The 19,882-nt window shown below is 34.9% G+C and overlaps 1 protein-coding gene and 1 non-coding gene across 7 annotated transcripts in view; one reads left to right on the forward strand and one right to left on the reverse strand.

Moving 5' to 3' along the window:
- Phka1 (phosphorylase kinase regulatory subunit alpha 1) overlaps nt 1–19,882 on the forward strand; it is a 109,076-nt gene that overhangs the window by 48,579 nt on the left and 40,615 nt on the right. For 4 of the 6 annotated variants that reach the window (XM_071606719.1, XM_027920165.2, XM_027920166.2 and 1 more), the window contains 6 exons: nt 1,515–1,649; nt 8,216–8,325; nt 9,420–9,564; nt 13,266–13,344; nt 16,104–16,273; nt 19,190–19,366. In XM_071606719.1, the coding sequence (XP_071462820.1) occupies nt 1,515–1,649; nt 8,216–8,325; nt 9,420–9,564; nt 13,266–13,344; nt 16,104–16,273; nt 19,190–19,366 (816 nt within the window). The remainder of the gene's footprint in view (nt 1–1,514; nt 1,650–8,215; nt 8,326–9,419; nt 9,565–13,265; nt 13,345–16,103; nt 16,274–19,189; nt 19,367–19,882) is intronic. The other 2 variants (XM_071606721.1, XM_027920167.2) reach the window with 1 other exon arrangement.
- Trnaa-agc (transfer RNA alanine (anticodon AGC)) lies at nt 326–398 on the reverse strand. Its single transcript has one exon. It is a non-coding gene; the product is annotated as a tRNA-Ala (tRNA).

The raw sequence follows: 19,882 nt of genomic DNA on the forward strand, positions 1-19,882 counted from the left end.
GTATTGAACCCAGGGGTGCTTAACCACTAAGCCACATCCCCAGCCCTATTTTGTATTTTATTTAGAGACAGGATCTCACTGAGTTGCTTAGCATCTCGCTATTGTTGAGGCTGACTTTGAACTCATAATCCTCCTACCTCAGGCTCCCGAGTTGCTGGGATTACAGCTGTATGCCATCATGCCCAACAATCCCAGGATTTTCTATCCTTCCATTCTTTATATATGTCAGAATCTCTCAAGTTAATATTCTGGGTCCTCTTCTCTATATATCCTCCCATGTCATCTCTCTCTCTCTCTCTCTCTCTCTCTCTCTCTCTCTCTCTCTCGGTGGTGCTAGGGATTGAACCCAGGGCCTTGTGCATGCTAGGCAAGCACTCTACCAACTGAGCTACATCACCAGCTCCACAACTCATTCATTTAGGTAGTTAGTAAGTATTTTTTAATGAACAAATGTTTGAATACATGTATTTTCCTAGACTGTTATTAGTTGTTATCATTTTCCTCTATACATGTTCCTCTTTCATTTTCATGTTTTCCATTTCGAAGTGATCAAGATGATGTTATGTTCAAGGGATTCTTTAATCACCATGTCCTACATATCCTAGCCCAGACCTCAGCAACCTATTAGCATGAGGTTGCCAAGATACAAAAATACACAAAGGATAATGGCAAAGGAAAACAAAGTAGCATTTTGTTAACCAGGCATTTGCCCAAAGCTCAAAAGAAAATATTATTAAGCTGGAATTCACCAACTGGTACGTTTTTCCCCTGTGAACTAAATGGAACACATCTAACAGTACTAGTGGAGCAGAAGAAGAGGGCATGTTTCAAGCCAGCTGAAGCTTCACTTCACTTCAACTTGGGAAGAATCAGGGAGTTGACCTGGCCTCTTGCCTTGTGGATAGGCTTACTACTTCAGGGACATTGGTGTTAATGGAAAAAAAGGGAATTTTCCAGGCTTGGCAGGCTCTGGGTCTAGAGAAATGTCATTGCTATTATTACTAACCCCTCCTCCCACAAATCCACAACTATAATACCTCCTGTATGTTGATGACTCAGTCTTTATCCCCAATTCATATAGCTTTCTTTCATTCTATAGCTATAGGAAAACTTGTTATCAGAATGTTCTTTATAACCCTCACATTCCTGGCTCTGACCTTAAGTGTATTGATACAAAAGAGTGTGGGTAGTGTGGGGAATCCATTTTTACCCAAGCTATAAAGAAAAACCCCCGTAATGAATTTTTCCCATTTGAATACAAAGTGTGTCATTCTCTAAGCACGTAGGTAGTTAGCCAAAAAGCACAATCTAATACTCTAGTCATCTTTTCCCTTTCCTATTTAGATAATATTGCTAAAGTACCTAGGATGATACCTGCTTCACCTATTTCCTCCATAACTGTTAATTTCCTCTCCTTTCCTTTTTTTACCTCCAAAAGAAATTATGTGCCATGGGGATTTTTACATTCCTATTGAAATGAAACTGTCTATTGATCTCATCTTTATTTTCTGTAGTCTCCATTCTTGCTGAAACAGAAGAAATCAAGGCCATTTTGAAGGACAACGGAATTGATGTGGAGACCATTGCTGAGGTGTACCCCATCAGAGTACAACCAGCTCGTATTCTCAGCCACATTTATTCCAGTCTAGGTAAGGATATTGACCATCCTGCCAGAACCAAAGCATTACTCAATACAGGCTTATTTCCTTCCGTTTTTTCCAATCTTGACCTTGTAGTGCTTTATTAAACTGGATCTGAGGAAGAATTTAAAGTATCTGGAGTCCGAGTTTCTAATTCTTTTTTGAGCAGGTGTGATAATTTTAGATATCCTTTGGTATGCAGGGCATGACTGCTTTCAGACAACATTATATCTTTATTCCAAGTGTGTATTCAATTAACCTGTTCTCTTTCCTGGTATCTATATTTCTGTTTCAAATACATATGAATTTCATACAGAAGAATAACCAAGAAACTTATTTTTAGGTCTTTTATACTTTGTTATGTACTGAACTAGTTGATAATATTTTTAAAATTCCCTAATCTGATACTTACTTTTTATTGGTACTTATTTTTATTTAATTTAAATATTAAACATAGTGACTTACTTTTCAAATTCAATAAACTACTATATTGTTAGATTTTAAAATATATGGAAGTTAGGGGGATACCTCAGTAGCAGAGTGAATATCTAGTATGTTCAATGTCTAGCACCAATAAAAAGGATATAAAAATTTCTAAACTACATTTGTGGAAGACTACAGAATGACCCTCAAAGATATCCAGGTACTGATCCCCAGGACCTATGTACATTACCTAATATGGCAAAAGGAACTTTGCAGGCATAATTAAATTAAAGAACTCCAGATGGAAATATTATTCCGGATTACTCAGTTGAACCCTAAGTGTAATTGCAATGTCCTTATAAGACACATTCAGAGGGCTATCAGACTACAGAAGTATGAGATGTGACTACAGAGCAAGAGATTAGTGTGATAAGGCTATAACCCAAAGATAAATACATGTACATTCCCACATCCTTTAGAAGTTAGAAGAGGCAAGGAATGGTTTTTTCCCTAGAATCTCCAAAAGGAATCAATCCTGGTAAAACCTTGATTTTGGTTTTAGCCCCATAATACTCATTTTGAACATTGAGATTGTTTGTTTGTTGATTTATTGTGGAGCTAGGGATTGAACCTAGGACCTCCCACATGAAAAACAAGCACTGTACCACTGAGCTACATTCCCAGCCCAAATATCAGTGAGATTTGTAACATATATATTTCCTAGTTTGTTACTTTCCTTTTATTTTCTTGCCTTTTTTTGCAAATCTTTAAATTCAAATACATCAATTTTATCAGATATATTTTCCACTCCTTCTAGAATTACAAATATATCTCCTAGTTTCATCAGAATAGATATGGTATTCTGGTTCTGTTCGTTTTCATAAGTTGTAAGCTATCTAATTTCCAGATGATATGTACATATAGACTTCCGGAAACTGGGGAATAGAGAAAAGCACAAAGGAAAGAGATAAAAACTACTTATTATTATAATACTCTAAGGAAGTTGCTGTTTTATTTTGGTGTACTTGTTTCCAATAAGTTTTTTTTAGTGGGGGGAGTACTGGGGATTGAACCCAGGGGTGCTTAACCACTGAGCTACATCCCCATCCATATATATTTAGAGATAGGATCTTGCTGAGTTGCTTAGGGCCTTGCTATGATGGTGAGGCTGGCTTTGAACTCACAATCCTCCTGCTTCAGCCTCCCAAGCTATTGGAATTACAGGCATGTGTCACCTTACCTGATTCCAATATGCTTTTATAAAATAAAGCACACTTACTTTTAGAAAAATGTTGTCATAAAAATAGATTTTGCCTTCTGTTTTTACAATATAACAATATATGACAAACCCTGTTAACATTTTGGGAAGTACCGTACTCCAATTTCCTACTTGTGTTAGCATAATTTCTTCAAATTTCTGGATTTATGGTGGATTAACATGTTTTCATAAATTAGTCTTTTTTCAATTTATTTTGAAAATTGTCTATTTATATTCTTTTGGCTTTTTTTTCTACTGTACAACTGTCAGTTTCTTTCTGATTTCTATGCATTTTATATATATAGGAACACACACACACAAATACATGTACATACTGGAGATGCAGACACTGTCTTCCACATGTTATCACTATATTTTGCTCTTTTATTATTTGCCTTTTAATTTTGTGTTTGCTTTTGAAATATAAAATTTTATGTTTTTATATATTAAAATTTTCTTCTTTTTGTTTTCTTTCTTTCCTGTTACACTTAGAGATCAGCTTCTCACTAAGTCAGCTACATTTTCACTACATTTTCTCTTAGTTATGTTTTGGTTACAATTTTACATTTAACTCTTAGGCTAGAGTTTTAACTTGTTCAATCCCTGGTACCCCCCCAAAAAAAAATAATTAACCATTTATTACAGCACTATTTATTGAATAGTTCACATATACAATATTTATAAATGCCATGACTTTCATTTACTCTGTGTGTATTTGTTTATACTTCTGATCTTACGTTTTATCTCTCAATCACTGTTTCTCCTTTCCTAGTACTTACATTTTTAAAGATTTTTAAAGTTATCACAGCTTCAATCTCACTAATGATTTGGAAAATTTAAGGTAAAACAAAAAAACACTATTATTTGTTGCCATCAGTTTTATAAAAGTTAACATTGGTAATATCCAGTTGTAATGACTGTGTGGCAGCATGGACATTCCCAACATTCTTGGTAGTAGTACAAATCAGAGGCAGATTAGCATTAACTGTAAAATAGTTTAATATAGCTACCTTTAGTCAACAATCCTTACTTCTAGGAATCTATCCTACATGACATTTATAGAAGTGTTCTTTATAGCACAATTTGTTTGACAGAAAAATTAAAAGGAACATATTATGTATGAACAAGAATGGTAGAATTATGATATAGTATGCCACAAGTAAAAAGAGACTTTCAGCTTCCAGCTATAATGAAATAGCTTGTATTGGGTTAATCCTCTTACTGAGAATTAATACAATGTCTGAATTTTAAAAATAAAGGTGAAGAAGGCTTCAGAGCATAATTATGAAAGCCAGGATTTGAGAAGCCAAAACTGTCGACCTCAAAGAAGTAAATTTACCATTCCCCGTGCAATTTCCCTTTTAGGCATATACTAATTCTTAAGCTTTGTTTAAGACTGAAATAAGGAGCCAAGAAAATATGCAGAGAGTTTATGGAAGGGAGGAAAATTGCAATTCATGACCGTCTTATGTGGAAGGGACTGGGATGAACACCTCTGGATTCTGGGTGAAAGCTTTGAGGAGAGGGCAGTATGCTGGGGTAAGGAAAAACCACAAATAGACCAATTCTTAGAAGGCCTTAAACACAAAGCCTTAAACAAAACCTTTTGAACCCCGGATTAGACTAAGGTAATCTGCTTGAGATGATCTGACTGCCAAAATAAAGTAAGTTGTCTGTGGAGAAAAATAATACCATCCAGAGCCCCTACAATTCTTTTTTTTTAACTGAAAATTGAACCCAGGGCTTTGCAAATGCAAGGCAGATGCTTTGCCACTGAGCTACATCCCAGCCCCTACAATTCTTTTTACATTGTATTTAACATTGAAAAAGTATAAGAAGACATACCAGTAAACCAAGTGAATAAAAGTTAAAAAAAAAAATACAGTCAAAACAGACACAGATTTCTATTCTATATAGTATTCAAAGGTCCAGTTAGAGAAAGTAGGCAAGAAAAAGAAATAAATCACATCCAAATAATCAAGGAAGAATTAAAATTATCTCTATTCATCTGTGATCTTATATGAAGAAAACTTGAAAGTTTTCATGTACACAAAAATATTGATTGAACTAATAAACTTAGTAGTTATAAGACAAAAATCAACACACAAGTCATGTCTATACATTAACAATAAACAATTCAAATGGGAAATTAAGAAAACACTTCCATTTACAATAGTGTCAAAAAGAATAAAATATTTTAAATCAATCTTAACTAAAGAAGTAAAAGATCTGTACACTGAAAATGATAAGACCTTGATGAAAAAAATTAAAGAATATAGAAATAAATGGAAAGACATCTCATATTTATAGATTTGAACATGTAACATTGTTAAGATATCAGTACAACCCAAACTTATCAACAGATTGAATATAATACCTATTAAAAGGCCACAAGAAGAAGCTGAGTGTGATCGTACAAGCCTATAATCCCAGCAGCTTGGAAAGCTGAGGCAGGAGGATCCAAGTTCAAGGCCAGCCTCTGCAATTTAGTGAGGCCCTAAGCAACTTACTAAGACCCTATCTCAAATTTTAAAAAATGAAAAGGGCTGGAGATGTATCTCAGTGGTAAAGTACCTCTGGGTTCCATCCCCAGTACAAAAAAAAAAGCCAAAATAAAAGGGCCACAAGATTTTTTTTTTTTTTTTGCAAAAATAGAAAAATTCATTCTAAAATTCATGTGGATCAGCAGCTCAGGAGGCTGAGGCAGGAGGATTGTGAGTTCAAAGCCAGCCTCAGCAACTTAGTAAGGCCCTAAGCAACTCAGTGAGACCTTGTCTCTAATAAAATATTTTTAGAAAGGCTGGGGATGTGGCTCAGTGGTTAGGCGTCCCTGGGTTTAATCCAAGGTACCCCCCAAAAATTTCATATGGAAACTCAAGGGACCCCCTAAATGGCCAAGACCATTTTGAAAAAGAAGAAATTGAAGGACTTGGTGCTTCCTAACTTCAAAACATACTACCATGCTACAGCAATCAAAACAATGTAGTATTAGCATACAGATAGACATACAGAACAATGGAATAGAATAGAGAGCACATAAATAAACCTTTGCCTAAATGATCAGATTATTTTCAACAAGGGTGCCAAGATCACTTAATGGAGAAAGGACAGTCTTTTCAACAAATGGTTCTGGGAAAACTACATTCCACTTGAAAAGAATTAAGTTAGATCCTAACCTAACACCATGTACAATTAACTCAAAATGTATTAAAGACCAAATGTAAAACCCAAAACTATGATATTCTTAGAAGAAACAGGAGAAATGCTTCTTGACATTCAATTTAGCAGGAATTTCTTAGATTAATATGATACTGAAAGCACAGTCAACAAAAGAAGAATAGAGAAATCGAACTTCATCAAAATAAAACTTTTGTGCCTCAAAGGAAACCATCAACAAAGTAAAAAGGCAATCGACAAAATAAGAAAAAAATATTTATAAATTTCATATCTGATAAGGGAATTTATCCAAAAATGTTAAGAAAGTTAAGAAGAACTACAATTCAACAATAACAACCAGATTTTTAAAAATCAACAAAGAACTTGAATAGACATTTCTTTAATAAAAAGACATAGAAATGGCCAATAAGGAAATAAGAAATGCTCAACAACACTAATCATTTGACAAATATAAATCAAAACCACAATGAGATACATACCCATTATGATGACTTGCTAAAAAAAACAATGAGTGTTGGTGTGGATTTAGAGAAATTAAAACCATTGTTTTACATTCCCATGTCCATCAGTAGATAGATAGATAAACAAAATGTGTTATATACATGGAATGAAATATTATTCAGCTTTAAGAAGGAAGGAAATTCTGGCATGTGCTATAACAGATGAACCTTGAGGACATTATGCTAAGTCAAATCAGGCAATTATAAACCTAGAATATTCAAATTCATAAACACATGGTAGAATGGTAGTTCTCAGAGCCTGGGAGGAAGAGGACATGAGAAGTTACTGTTTAATGGGTATAGAATTTTAGTTTGGGAAGATAAAAAGTTCTAGAGATGGAAGTTATTTAACAATTATGTTAATGTATTTAATGCCACTGAATTGTACATTTAAATATTAAAGTGGGCTGGGTGCAGTGGTGCATGCGTATAATCCCATCTGCATGGGAAATTGAGGCCAAAAAATGGTAAGTTTGAGGCCAATGTTAGCAATTTAGTAAGACCCTGTCTCAAAATAAAGATAAAAGAAGGCTGGAGATATAGCTCAGGGGTAGAGGATCCCCTGGTTTTGATCCCCAGTTCAACAAAAATTATTAAAATTATAAATTTTATGCTATGTATACTTTACTGTAATGAAAAAGAAAGGAGAAGTGGCTAAATCTAGTTGCAAAACCACGTTCAGGTAAATTGTGTGATTTACTAAGTAGGCCCTGGAATATGATCAAGACATTGACAGTTCTTTGGTACTGGCCTCCAAAGAATAAATGAACTCTAAAACTGTAGCATATTTTTGTAGTTCAGTACTTAGGATAAAGTAAGGGCAAATATCAAAGACTCAAAAAAAAAGTTCAAAAAATAAAAAAGTATTGGAAATTTTGTCAGTACTGACATGACAATATATTCACTATGTATTTTGTGGGAAAGAAATTTAAGAGTAATGTGTATAGTATTATCCTGTGTTATACAGGAAAATCTGCATGAAAAATTTAATAATTTCCTCTTTGTAAGAGTATTGATTTAATGACAGCCTTTTGGAGGACTAAAGAAATTTGAGTATATTTAACATAAACATCAATTATTATAAGATTAATTTTGATCTCAGAATGCTAAATTGTAAAAGGAAGACATCTTCAACTCAAAGATGTGTGTGTTTAAACAGGCTTCCTGCTTTAATTTGTGCACTAAAATATCTTGACCATTTCTTAATTTTATGTCAGGATGCAACAGTAGAATGAAACTCAGCGGACGACCCTATAGACTCATGGGAGTACTCGGAACTTCAAAACTCTATGACATTCGGAAAACTATCTTTACTTTCACTCCCCAGGTGGGTGAAATAAGTGGGAACGTGCATTGAGATGAATAGAAATTAAGAAAAAAACAATGGATCTGGGGTTGTGGCTCAGTGGTAGAGTGCTGGCCCCACACCTGAGGCACTGGGTTCAATTCTCAGCACAACATGTAAATAAATAAATAAAATAAAGGTTCATCAACAACTAATAAAATGTTGAAAAAGAAAGAAACATTGCAGAAATAATGTATTTACTGGAATTGGGATAAGTATCAAAGAGTTCCACAAGGCCTTGCACATATTAAATTGCTTGATAAATATTTGTTGAGTTGAACTAAATCAAACTTGCACCACGGTTATGCCAAGTGATCCAAGTGATTGTGATTACCAAGAGTAGTCCTGGGTGTTGCAGGATTTTACAAGGGTTACTTACAAAGTTCCCCTTATTTTTAAAAGTTAAAATAAGGTTGTATTTGTCCTTTATAAATAAAATACAATGTTTTTTATTCAGCTACTAAATTAATGTGTTTCCTTTATTTGGGGGAGGGGTCTTTTTATGGGCATGGAAATTTTAATCTTCTAAACAAAAATATCAATATTGTAAGTTGTGAGTATATATATATTGTTAGCATGATGTTTCTTAACTACATCACAATAGCAAGCCCTAGTTGTGTGTCTGGGGAGGGGAAAATTTTTCTGGAAAGTATAGACTTTCCATTTCTCATCTTGTGAAATAGTATAGCTGAGATGCATACAGACACAAAAGTAGAGGATCCTGCACTGTTTCTGAATTTGCAATTTGCTAGCCATATGACTTTGCTATTCCATATATTGTTTCTTGGCTTTATTTTGTATTTATTAAAGGAAGAAAAACACTTGTCAGGTGGTTATAGGTTTAAATAAAAATATATATTTGAAAAAACTTTCTAAACAGGAGCACTTTAAAAGTGTCAGAAACGTTGTATTTGCTGATTGACCACCACATACTTTGTTTGGGACTTATTAGGCATTAAATTTGGGAATATCATTGCTTCAATGACATCTTATATAGCCTTCTGAATATGTATTTTTAAAATATTATTTCATAGTTATGAGACCAAATTGTTCTGAAGTATTATTTTTTTCCTCAGTTTATAGACCAGCAACAGTTCTACCTGGCTCTGGACAACAAGATGATAGTGGAAATGCTCAGGACAGATCTCTCCTACCTCTGTAGCCGCTGGAGGATGACAGGCCAGCCCACCATCACCTTCCCCATCTCACACACCATGCTTGGTAAGGGCTCTAAGAGCCAAGGAATGAGTATACTTTTAAAAATGTCTGATATTTAGTCCTTCAATGTCCTAGATGTAAATGGAGAGCTAGCTACTTCTTATGATTTTATTCTTTCAGCAGTTTTCATTAGCTCCTCTTTTGTTTTCTAAGAATTGGGGACATATGGGGTGAAAGAGTTTGATCAGGTCTCTGCTCCCTTTGAACTTATGTTTTAGAAAGCTAAGACACAATAAGTATAAAACAAATACACAGAATATTTAAAATGATTTGAGAGCCATGAGTTTTAAAAATGTACCAGAGAATACCTTGGTTGGGGGCTACTTTAGATAATTTATTTCTAAGTCAATTTATAGAAACCATATTCATGCAGTACTTTTTAAAATGTTTTGATTAGTGCATTATAGTTATACATAACATTGGGGTTCATTTTAACATAATCATACATGCATGGAATATAATTTGTTCCACTTTGGTCCACAGTACTTTCTCTTTCCCTCATCTTCTCTCCCCCCCTCCCCGTTTCCTCTCCTCTATTCTATTGGTCTTCCTTTTATTTATTTATAGTGATTTTTAAATTAGGGCTTTATAGATACACATTCTTTTTAGAGACAGTAATATCAGTTGGGTGTGGTGGTACACACCTGTAATCCCAGTGTCTTAGGAAACTGAGGCAGCAAGTTCAAAGACAGCCTTGGTGACCCTGCCTCAAAATTAAAATAAAAAGGGACCTGGGTGTAGCTCAGTGGCAGACAACCCCTAGGTTAAATTGCCAGTTCTACAGAAAAACAAATAACAAAACAGTAATACTACATTTTGCATCTATCTTATTCCAATGGAACAATATTTTATAGAAAAATTCCCAGGCTTCTCCTTCCAAAGCCTGTCTGGTGGAAACAGTAAAATGTAGCAGAGAAAAAGTGAAAAGGCTTTTGGTGTATTTTTTTTTCTTTTTTGGCTGGGCTTCCTGCCATTGCTTAGTTGAAACTGGGTGAAAGGCTTTATTGTTCTCTCAGTTCCTGGAAGACTAGAGCCAATACTGAAGCCACTGCTTTCTTTCTGTGCTTCTGTTGTTGCTTCCAAAGGTTTGTTTATACTGCCAAAGTACATAGAGTTCCTTTTCACTAAAGAAGAATATTGTACCATAAGTCATTTAAAATCCAGATAGACTGTTAGGAATTTTAGTCACATCTTAAAAGTGCTTCAGAATCATAGGAGTTGAGAAAGTAGGGTAGTCTTTCTTCTTTTTCTCTTTAGGGCAATTAACAAGTACCCATTTAATAACTACTTTGTTCCCAGAATTGTCTTTAGAAAGTAGAAAGTCTAATTGGAGGGGCAAAATTAATACATAAAATAACAGAAATCAATCAATAAGTTAGTATTTCACAGTGAAGGTTATCAGATTATAAAAGAAAATTTCTCAACTGAGGTGAGACTTAAGCAGGTTTTTGGAATTGTTCATATAAATATAGGAGGAGGCATGAAGAAAGGGTACTTTGAGGGGGGAAATACCATGAGTGCAACCTGAAGGCAGGAATGAGCTTGACTTGTGAGGCCAATGAAGAGACTAACCTTAATAGAATGGATTTTGCATACTGGAGGATAATTATAAACAAAACTGGAGAAATAAAGTAGGATCAGATTATGTCAACCATCAAAAGGTTTTCAGTAGGGAGTGACATGATCAAAGTGATGTTTAGGAAATATTGGTTGTGACTGTACACATTGTAATGAGGAGAGACTGATCTCAAGGAAGATAATTTACATATGAGGTGAAGAAAAGACACACTGAATGGGTGGTATTAGAAATAGAGTGGAAATGAGTGGTGGTCTGTGCCTGTAGTCCCAGCTAATCAAGAGACTGAGTCAGAAAGTTCACTTAAGTATAGCAGTTTAAGGCCAGCCTGGACAACATTTGTTTCCAACAAACAGCTGGGTGTGGTGGCCTATACCTGTAATCCCAGTGACTCAGGAGGCTGAGGCAGGAGGATTCCAAATTTGAGGCCAACCTTAGCAACTTAGCAAGTATTTGTCTCAAAATAAAAATAAAATAAATAAATAAATAAAAGTGTTGGGATTATCACTCAGTAGTAAAGTGCTCCTGGGTTCAGTCTCCAGTACCAAAAAAAATAAAAGGCTTCTTGGAGGTGATAGGTGAGGCATAATAATGAAAAAAAGAATTATTGAGGAACAAACACTGCTATAGAGATGTGAAGTAAGATATATCAGTAAGGAGGTTGTGGCAAAAGAAGATAAAGACAGCATTTCAAATAGAGGCAAGAGACTATAAATAAATACATTTCAGATGATAATAAATTTAGGCTTACTACTTTACTTTTTGTGAAAAACAAATTCTAAATTAATAAAAAAGCTACACACACACAAAATAAACCTTTGAAGGGCTGGGACTGTGGCTCAGCGGTAGAGCACTAACCTAGCATGTGCAAGGCAAATATGGAAGCAAATATGGTAGAATATTTTTGCAATCTTAGACTGACGAAATCTGTCCTTTGAAATATACAAAAAAGAAAAAAATTGACAAATGTAAAAACACAAAATACATAAAAGCACCAAGGATGAGGTTGAAAGACAAATAATAAAGCTATATAAAGTATTTGCCATGTATCTATAGAGAAAATATTAATATTCAAAACATAAAAAGCTCTTGAAAGTCAATTGAAAAAAAGAAATGTAAACTACTTTAATGGAAAAATGATCCTTGATGGGCAATTCATGAAAGAAATGCAAATGGCCAGTAAATACATGAAAACATGCTCAATTTACTGGCAATAAAATTAAAACAGTGTCTTCTTATTTTATCTATCAGATAAACAAAGATTAAAAAGATTGCTAATGCCCATTCTTGTTAAAAGTATAGAAATGGAGTCACTTTCTATACTGTTGGCAGAAATATAATTGGCACAATGATTTTAGTGGTGATTTGCAGTCTCTATAATTATTTTAATATGTGCTCCCTTTGTCCTACAAGTTCTACTTGTAGAAATTTAACCTAAGGAAATAATAGAATAAATCCATAAAGATTAGGTACAATGATCTTCAGTACAGAGTTGATTATAACTTTAAATGTCTTCTATGGAGTCATTTTTAGCTATTGCAAAGGATGAATCAGAAAAAGTGGATCACAAATGATTATGTGCAGTATGATCACTTTCACACAAAATCAGATAATTATTAGCCTTCTAGATATTTTTATGCTTATGCACACACATATAAATCAAGGCTGAGGAAAGTTGTCCTTTGCAAGACACAAAAAGAAAAAAAAATGACAAACTCAAAACATGAAATTTTAAATCAATCTCATAAAAAGCACTAAGGATGTGTTGCTTAAGATATATGTATGAAATAATGTATATAAAACATTTATTATAGTGCTTGGCACATAACAGTCAACAAATAGTTACTGCTGCATAATTATGTCAGCATTCAGGAGTGATTAAACACTCTGCCATCAGATACTGTATTAAGTACTTAGGATAAATAAAATAATGCCTTTGAAGAACTCTTTCTATTAGTCATAACGCCTTACCATGTGCCCATTCAGCAAGTTGCTTCTCAGGCAGGTGAATTATTGAAATATAAGGTGATTATTTGTACCATCACCACCAGAATGTTGGTTTGAAATATTTCCCCCTACTTTAAAGTTAAAGCCATAAATATTGTGCTAAAATTCTCTCCATTTCAAGATGAAGATGGAACGAGCTTGAATTCAAGTATCCTGGCAGCACTCCGAAAAATGCAGGATGGCTATTTTGGTGGGGCAAGGTAAGTGATCTATATATTCCTGTTAGTGAAATGAATTGAAACTTGTGAGTTGAGAAGAGTAATGGCAGACTTGTGTTGCCTCACTGTGTGTCTTCAACAACACAATCCCATCATACTCAGAGGAACTAGAATTTGATTGAATGAATCGAGGAATTCAATGTAATAGAAAAAGTTTAGATTTCCACACCCTGTTATTTTTCTAGATCTCAGGGGACCATAAAACATATTTTTTAGAAAAAGAAGTTTACTGAATTTACCCAATTCTGGCTGCTTTTTTTCTCCCAAATTTTTATTTTTGCAAAGTTTCCAGCTTACAGAAATTTGTAAGCATAGTATGAAACACCCATGTACCCTTTCTCAGTATTCACCTATTGTTGACGTTTGTTTCAATATGTGTTTTCTCTCTCCCTTCTTCTCTCTCTTCCTTTGTTCCTCCCTGTCACTTCCCTCACTCACACATATGTGCATACATACACACACACACACAAACACACACACACATGTATGGGTGAGGGTATATATATATGTGTGTGTTTATATATATAAACACATATATACACATACTTTTTTGCTAAGAAGGTTAGCTATAGACATCATGACTCTTCAGCCTTTAATACTTCAGTTTCCATCATCTAAGAACAAAAATAGTATTATAAGTAACCACAATATAATCATCACATGTAGGGAATTTCATATTAATACACTACAATATTCCCCTCTTATCTCTCAGGGATACTATGCCTAGATAAACGTGGTGGATGCCTGAAACTACAGATAGCTGCGAATTAGGCACAGTAAGAGATGAATAACAATAACTAAAAGTAAAACAATTATATCAATATACTATGATAAAAGTTATAGAAAATTTATGAATTATTTGTTTTTATATTTTCTATTTAATATTTTTGGACAACCATAGACCTTGAGTAACTGAAACAATGGAATGCCAACCCACAGATAAGAAGGGAATACCATATCTAACATCTAATAACATCCTTGTTTAAAATTGCCCAATTGCCCCAGTAATGTTTTCCCATAGCTTTTTTCCCTATCCAGGATCCAACCAAAGGAGTACTTACTTCCAAAGAAGTAAACATTAGCATTAAATTATTATATCTCTTTGGTATCTTTTAATCTAGAACAGTTTTCCAGCATTTTGATAATCTTTCTTGATAATCTCATTAACTTTTGAAGAATGTGGGTCAGTTATTTTGCAGGATGTCTCTCAATTTGAATTTGTCAGGTTATATGTTTGGCAGGAGGCCTACCTGGGTGATGTTGAATCCTTGTTTTAATTTAGGATCTTCAAGATGGAAAGAATCCTTTAAATGATTAGGAGAGATACACGATGGGAATATAGATTTTATTACTTACTGGCCAAGGAAAGAGTGAATTGCATGCCCAGAAACCACACACAGAGGCCAGGAGCCCAAAGACAGAGACCCATGGGCCATCTCCTGTATTGGGATCCAAGGCATTATAAAAACAGGTTTCCAATAGGAAATTCTAAGGGGTAAAGTAATTTAAAGTAAGCAGATATGAATTCTAGGAGGTCATACTATGGCTCAGAAGAGATCACTAAGCATATCTACACTGTCTATGCAGGATGTGGGGATCATAAGGACCAGTCAAATAGATTGTATCTAGCTGTACTTAGGAATGTGATCACCAGAAGGAAGTTGTATAAGGCAGATATCTTGATCAATCCTAAGTAAATAGAGGAGGTGCAGAACTGGAAACTGTTAAGGATAACTGAGCTCTCCCTGTGTTATGAGAAAGTTATTAAACATATTCAAAATAGATGCTGAAGTCACCTAAAATAAGAAATCACTAGGGTCCTTCTCAGGACATTGTATCAGGAGGCACATGAGATTGGTTTCTTACCTTAGTGATGTTAACTTTGATCACTTGGTTAAAGTGGTATCTGCCAAGTTTCTCCATCTGTTTTCCCAACAGTCTTCAACCAAATAATTAGCTTCCATTGATTCTTCCATGATTTAATTATTACTAATAGAGTTGTAAAAGGGCATTTCTGTGTTTCTGTCACTCTGTGTACATTCATTCATTGACATTGCTATGTATAAAAGGGAGCTTTGTCTTCCCCTATATTTTGTCATTTAGTATCAGCATAGATTCATAGGCTCTTATTTTATTTCAATATGTCATGATCTATTCCTGTCATCATTTATTTCAATGAACACATTATCCAAGGTCTGGGAATAAGCAGCTCCTTCAAGCTGGATTTTTTAGAAAATTATTACTACTCACTTTCCTTTTGAGTTTTGTAATTGGCTTTATAAGTAGGGGAAAATATGCCTTACAGGCTACTGTAATGTATAAAATTTTCAAATACCATCTTTTATGTTCCAAATGTTCAGCAGGGGCTAGTTTTTAAATGATGTGATGGGTTTGTTTTGATTTATATTCATTCTCTCCTGGCTTATCTAAGTAGCCAATGCAAATTGGACATCTGACATAGTTATCAAAATAACATATGGCAATGGAAGAGAACAAAATTGATGTGCTTGGAGATTGTGAACCCATAATTGTAGACTTTATTAAGAGAACCCTCTGACCATTTAAGCTGAGCATTATGCCTAGGAGTGCTGAGAAATTTCACGTTTACAAAATGTATACTAATGATGAATTTTAGTAATCCTCCAACAAATCATAATAAGTATTATTTTATTGCAAAGATTTTGTGGTGTTAAAAGGATTGCCCCTGATTTCCTGTTTTGTATCTACCCTCTAATTGTCAGGATTCAAACAGGTAAATTGTCAGAGTTTTTGACGACATCCTGCTGCTCGCACTTGAGCTTCATGGATCCTGGACCTGAGGGTAAGCTGTACAGTGAAGATTATGATGACGACACCTATGATGAGCTTGAATCTGGCAACTGGATGGATGGCTTTGATTCAATCAATAATGGTAAGGAGGCTTCATAAAGCACTGGCTAGCTGGATAAGAATATAAAATATTGTTCAGCATTGTCTTTAATAATTCACGCTGCCAGCAATCTCACAGTGTACCAACCTCACTCCTCTTTAATACACCTAGATTTCTACTTTTGTTTGGCTTCACTTTTCATCCCTTTACTTACCTTTGGTTTCTGGTCTAATATCCCTGCGGTGATTGTGGAGTTGGACTGTCCCTTACTAAGGTTAGGGAAGATTTCTCTTCTGGGGCATTTGAAGTGCCTGGTGATTTTGAAATGGGAAGAAGCAGTGGTGAGTAAGAGATATTTAATCAAGTGCACAGTTTAAAAATACATATACAGGGCTGGGGTTGTGGTTCAGTGGTAGAATGCTTGCCTAGCATGTGTAAGGCACTGGGTTCAATTCTCAGTACTGCATACAAATAAGTAAAATAAAGGTCCATTGACAACTAAAAAGTATTTTTAAAATACATATACAGGGCTGGGGTTGTGGCTTAGCAGTAGAGTGCTCACCTAGCACATGAGAGGCCCTGGGTTCAATCCTCAGCACCCATAAAAATAAATAAATAATGATATCATGTAAAAAAATACATATACATTACTGCATTTTACTTTAAAATTATAAAATATAAAATTTAATTTAGAGTGCTTTTTATATAATATTTAAGGGCTATATCAGAATCTCTGGGGAGATATGTTAGTTAAAAAAAAAAGCCTGTTTAAAATGCCTATTGCTTTCATATTACAAACTAGACAAATAATACACAGTAAAACAAAAATATAACTGGCTACTAGGATATAGTAAGAAAGCTTTGTGGGAGCTTAAATTAAAAATGACTGAGAAATCCTTACCTGTAGTGTAAAAACACTGACCTATGCCAGACAAGCTGTTATATTGTTTGAATCTTAAAGAAAGAAGGGCCCTTAAAAAGTAATTATTCTTCTAGCCATCTAAAACTTGGGTTGCTACTTTTATTGTTTGGGTATTTGACTGTTAGCCTGAATTTTTTTAAAAAAAATTTCATATGTATGTTATAGTTGTATATTTTGATGGGATTTGTTGTTACATATGCATCCATGCACACAATATAATTTGGCCAATATCATTTCCCAGCATTCCACTCCTCCCTCCCCACCTCCCACCCTTTGGTCCCATTCCTTTACTGATCTCTTTTTGATTTTTAGCAGATCCAACCCACCTTTGTTTTCCTTTTTCCTCTTGAGCTTCTGCATATGAAAGAGAACACATGACCCTTAATGTCTGAGATTGTCTTATTTCCATTAACAGTGGTCTGTAGTTCCATCCATTTTCCTGCAACTGACAATTTTATTTTTCTTTATGGCTGAATAAACTCCATTGTGTGTGTTTGTGTGTGTGTGTGTGTGTGTGTGTGTGTGTGTGACATTTTCTTTATCCATTCATCCATTGTCAGACACCTAGGCTGGCTCCATAGTTTGGTTATTGTGAATCATGCTGCTATAAACAGTAGTATGAATGTATCACTGTAGTACAGTGACTTTAATTATTTTGAATAAATACTGAGGAGTGGTATAGCTGGGTCATATATGGTGGTTCCATGACTAGCCTTTTGAGGAACTGCCGTACTGATTTCCATAGTGGTTGTACTAATTTACAATCTCATCAACAGTGTAGGAATGTTCCTTTTTCTCCACATCCCCACCAGCATTTACTATTGTTTGTGTTCTTCAGGACTGCCACATTTTTATTTTTTATATTGAGATAAGATCTCATTAAGTTGCTCAGGATGGCACTGAATTTGCAGTCCTCCTGCCTCAGCCTCCCAAGTAGCTGGGATTACAGATGTGCTAAAATACATATTTTTTATGATTTGTATCACTACATTTGTTCTTACAGCATTCTGAGACACTTTCCCACATTTGGGTGTGCTCATTAGTGGTCTCACAGTGGGTATGTTGATTGCTTAGGTAGAAAGACTCTCTTCATATTCTCGTAATTCTCAACTTAAGATCATCCAAAACTAGATAATGTGTGACTGACTTAGCTGACTTCTCTACTGATCCAGAGAGTGTACTTTTCAACTGTAAACAGTATGAATATTTATGTAAAGTTTAAAGTATTAAGCATCCACAGAGTATATGTATATTTTTATTTCAATTATCTGTATTTCATTATCTAATATTATATGCTGGCATGCAAATAAAGATCAATTAACTTTAAAAAATAATAATATTATAGAAGTTGTATGGTGGAGGGGGAGCCCAAAAGGATATGGACCATATCTACTTCACCAAAACATAGCACATAGTACACTGCCTGGTACATAGTAGCCAATATACATTTGGCAAATAAATATATGATGTGACTAAAAGGCCACAAGAGTCTCATAGTGCTTTCTTCATAAATGCCACATGGAGATTTTTTTTATTAGTAGTAATTGTAGTTTTTGTTCATAGATTATGTTTATCACCAGGCTTAATGTTTTTTGGAAGATTTTTGCCATTCCCTGACCCTTTCTCACAAAAGTCTCCTACTAGTGGGACTTGAAAGGCCTTGCTCTGCTCCCCCTTCACTACCTCTGCCACCATCCCATCACTCACACCTACCTACACAAATTATGAAACATTTGCTCCACCTATCTTAGAATAAGCTCATACTGCTACAGGGTACCTTAACATCATCCCAGGAAACCTGAAGAACAGGTGGGTCCTGGTGGATGGCCATATTCTCTAAATCTTAAATCTATGAGGTTGTATAATGCTCACAAGCTTTTTAGCCCCTCCATGATAAAAAAAAAAAAAAAAAAAACAGCCTACTTCCGGTGCTGCGTTATGAGTACGGGAGCCCATCATTCTGATTGCTGGGGTAGACTTTGAAGTAACTAAACTGTTCATTCTTTTCTCTCTCCCTCCTCCCACTAATCCTGCAGCTCGCTGTGGTGATGAAGTTGCTCGTTATTTAGATCACCTTTTGGCGCACACTGCTCCCCATCCTAAACTAGCCCCTACCTCACAGAAGGGAGGGCTAGATCGGTTCCGAGCTGCTGTGCAAACAACCTGCGACTTAATGTCCTTGGTGACCAAGGCCAAGGAACTCCATGTACAGAGTGAGTAATGCCATGACTCACCAGAGTCAGGCACAGGATGACATAAAGCCCAGGATGGGGGCGGGATATTGATTACACATAAGCAGGAACTATATTTTGTTCACTGCTTTATCCCCAGCATCTTGGACAGCACCTGGAACATATCAGACACTCAAATATTTGTAAAACAATAAACCAAATACAGTTTTGCTATCCATAATGCTATAGAGTCTGGTTTAACCAGGGACATGGTAGGAGAGTCAGAACAATAGGCGTGGAGCATATTCAGTTCTATCATCACAGTAAAATGATGGTAAGAAGGAAAAGTTTAGAAAAAATCCTCCTTTGGAAGTAGTTTTGTTTATAGATAAAGCATTGCAAAACGATTACAGGTCAGCTATGCAATGGAAAGGGAGATAGTCTTAAGTAAGTTACAATTGGTTCCATTAGGCCAGTTGTAATTTTTATAGCTGGTCATTCTAGCCATGTAGATCTGTAATTGTCAAATATGATACTCATCCTTCACTGAATACTCTT

Source organism: Marmota flaviventris, chromosome X (assembly GCF_047511675.1).
Source record: "Marmota flaviventris isolate mMarFla1 chromosome X, mMarFla1.hap1, whole genome shotgun sequence".
Taxonomy (NCBI): domain Eukaryota; kingdom Metazoa; phylum Chordata; class Mammalia; order Rodentia; family Sciuridae; genus Marmota; species Marmota flaviventris.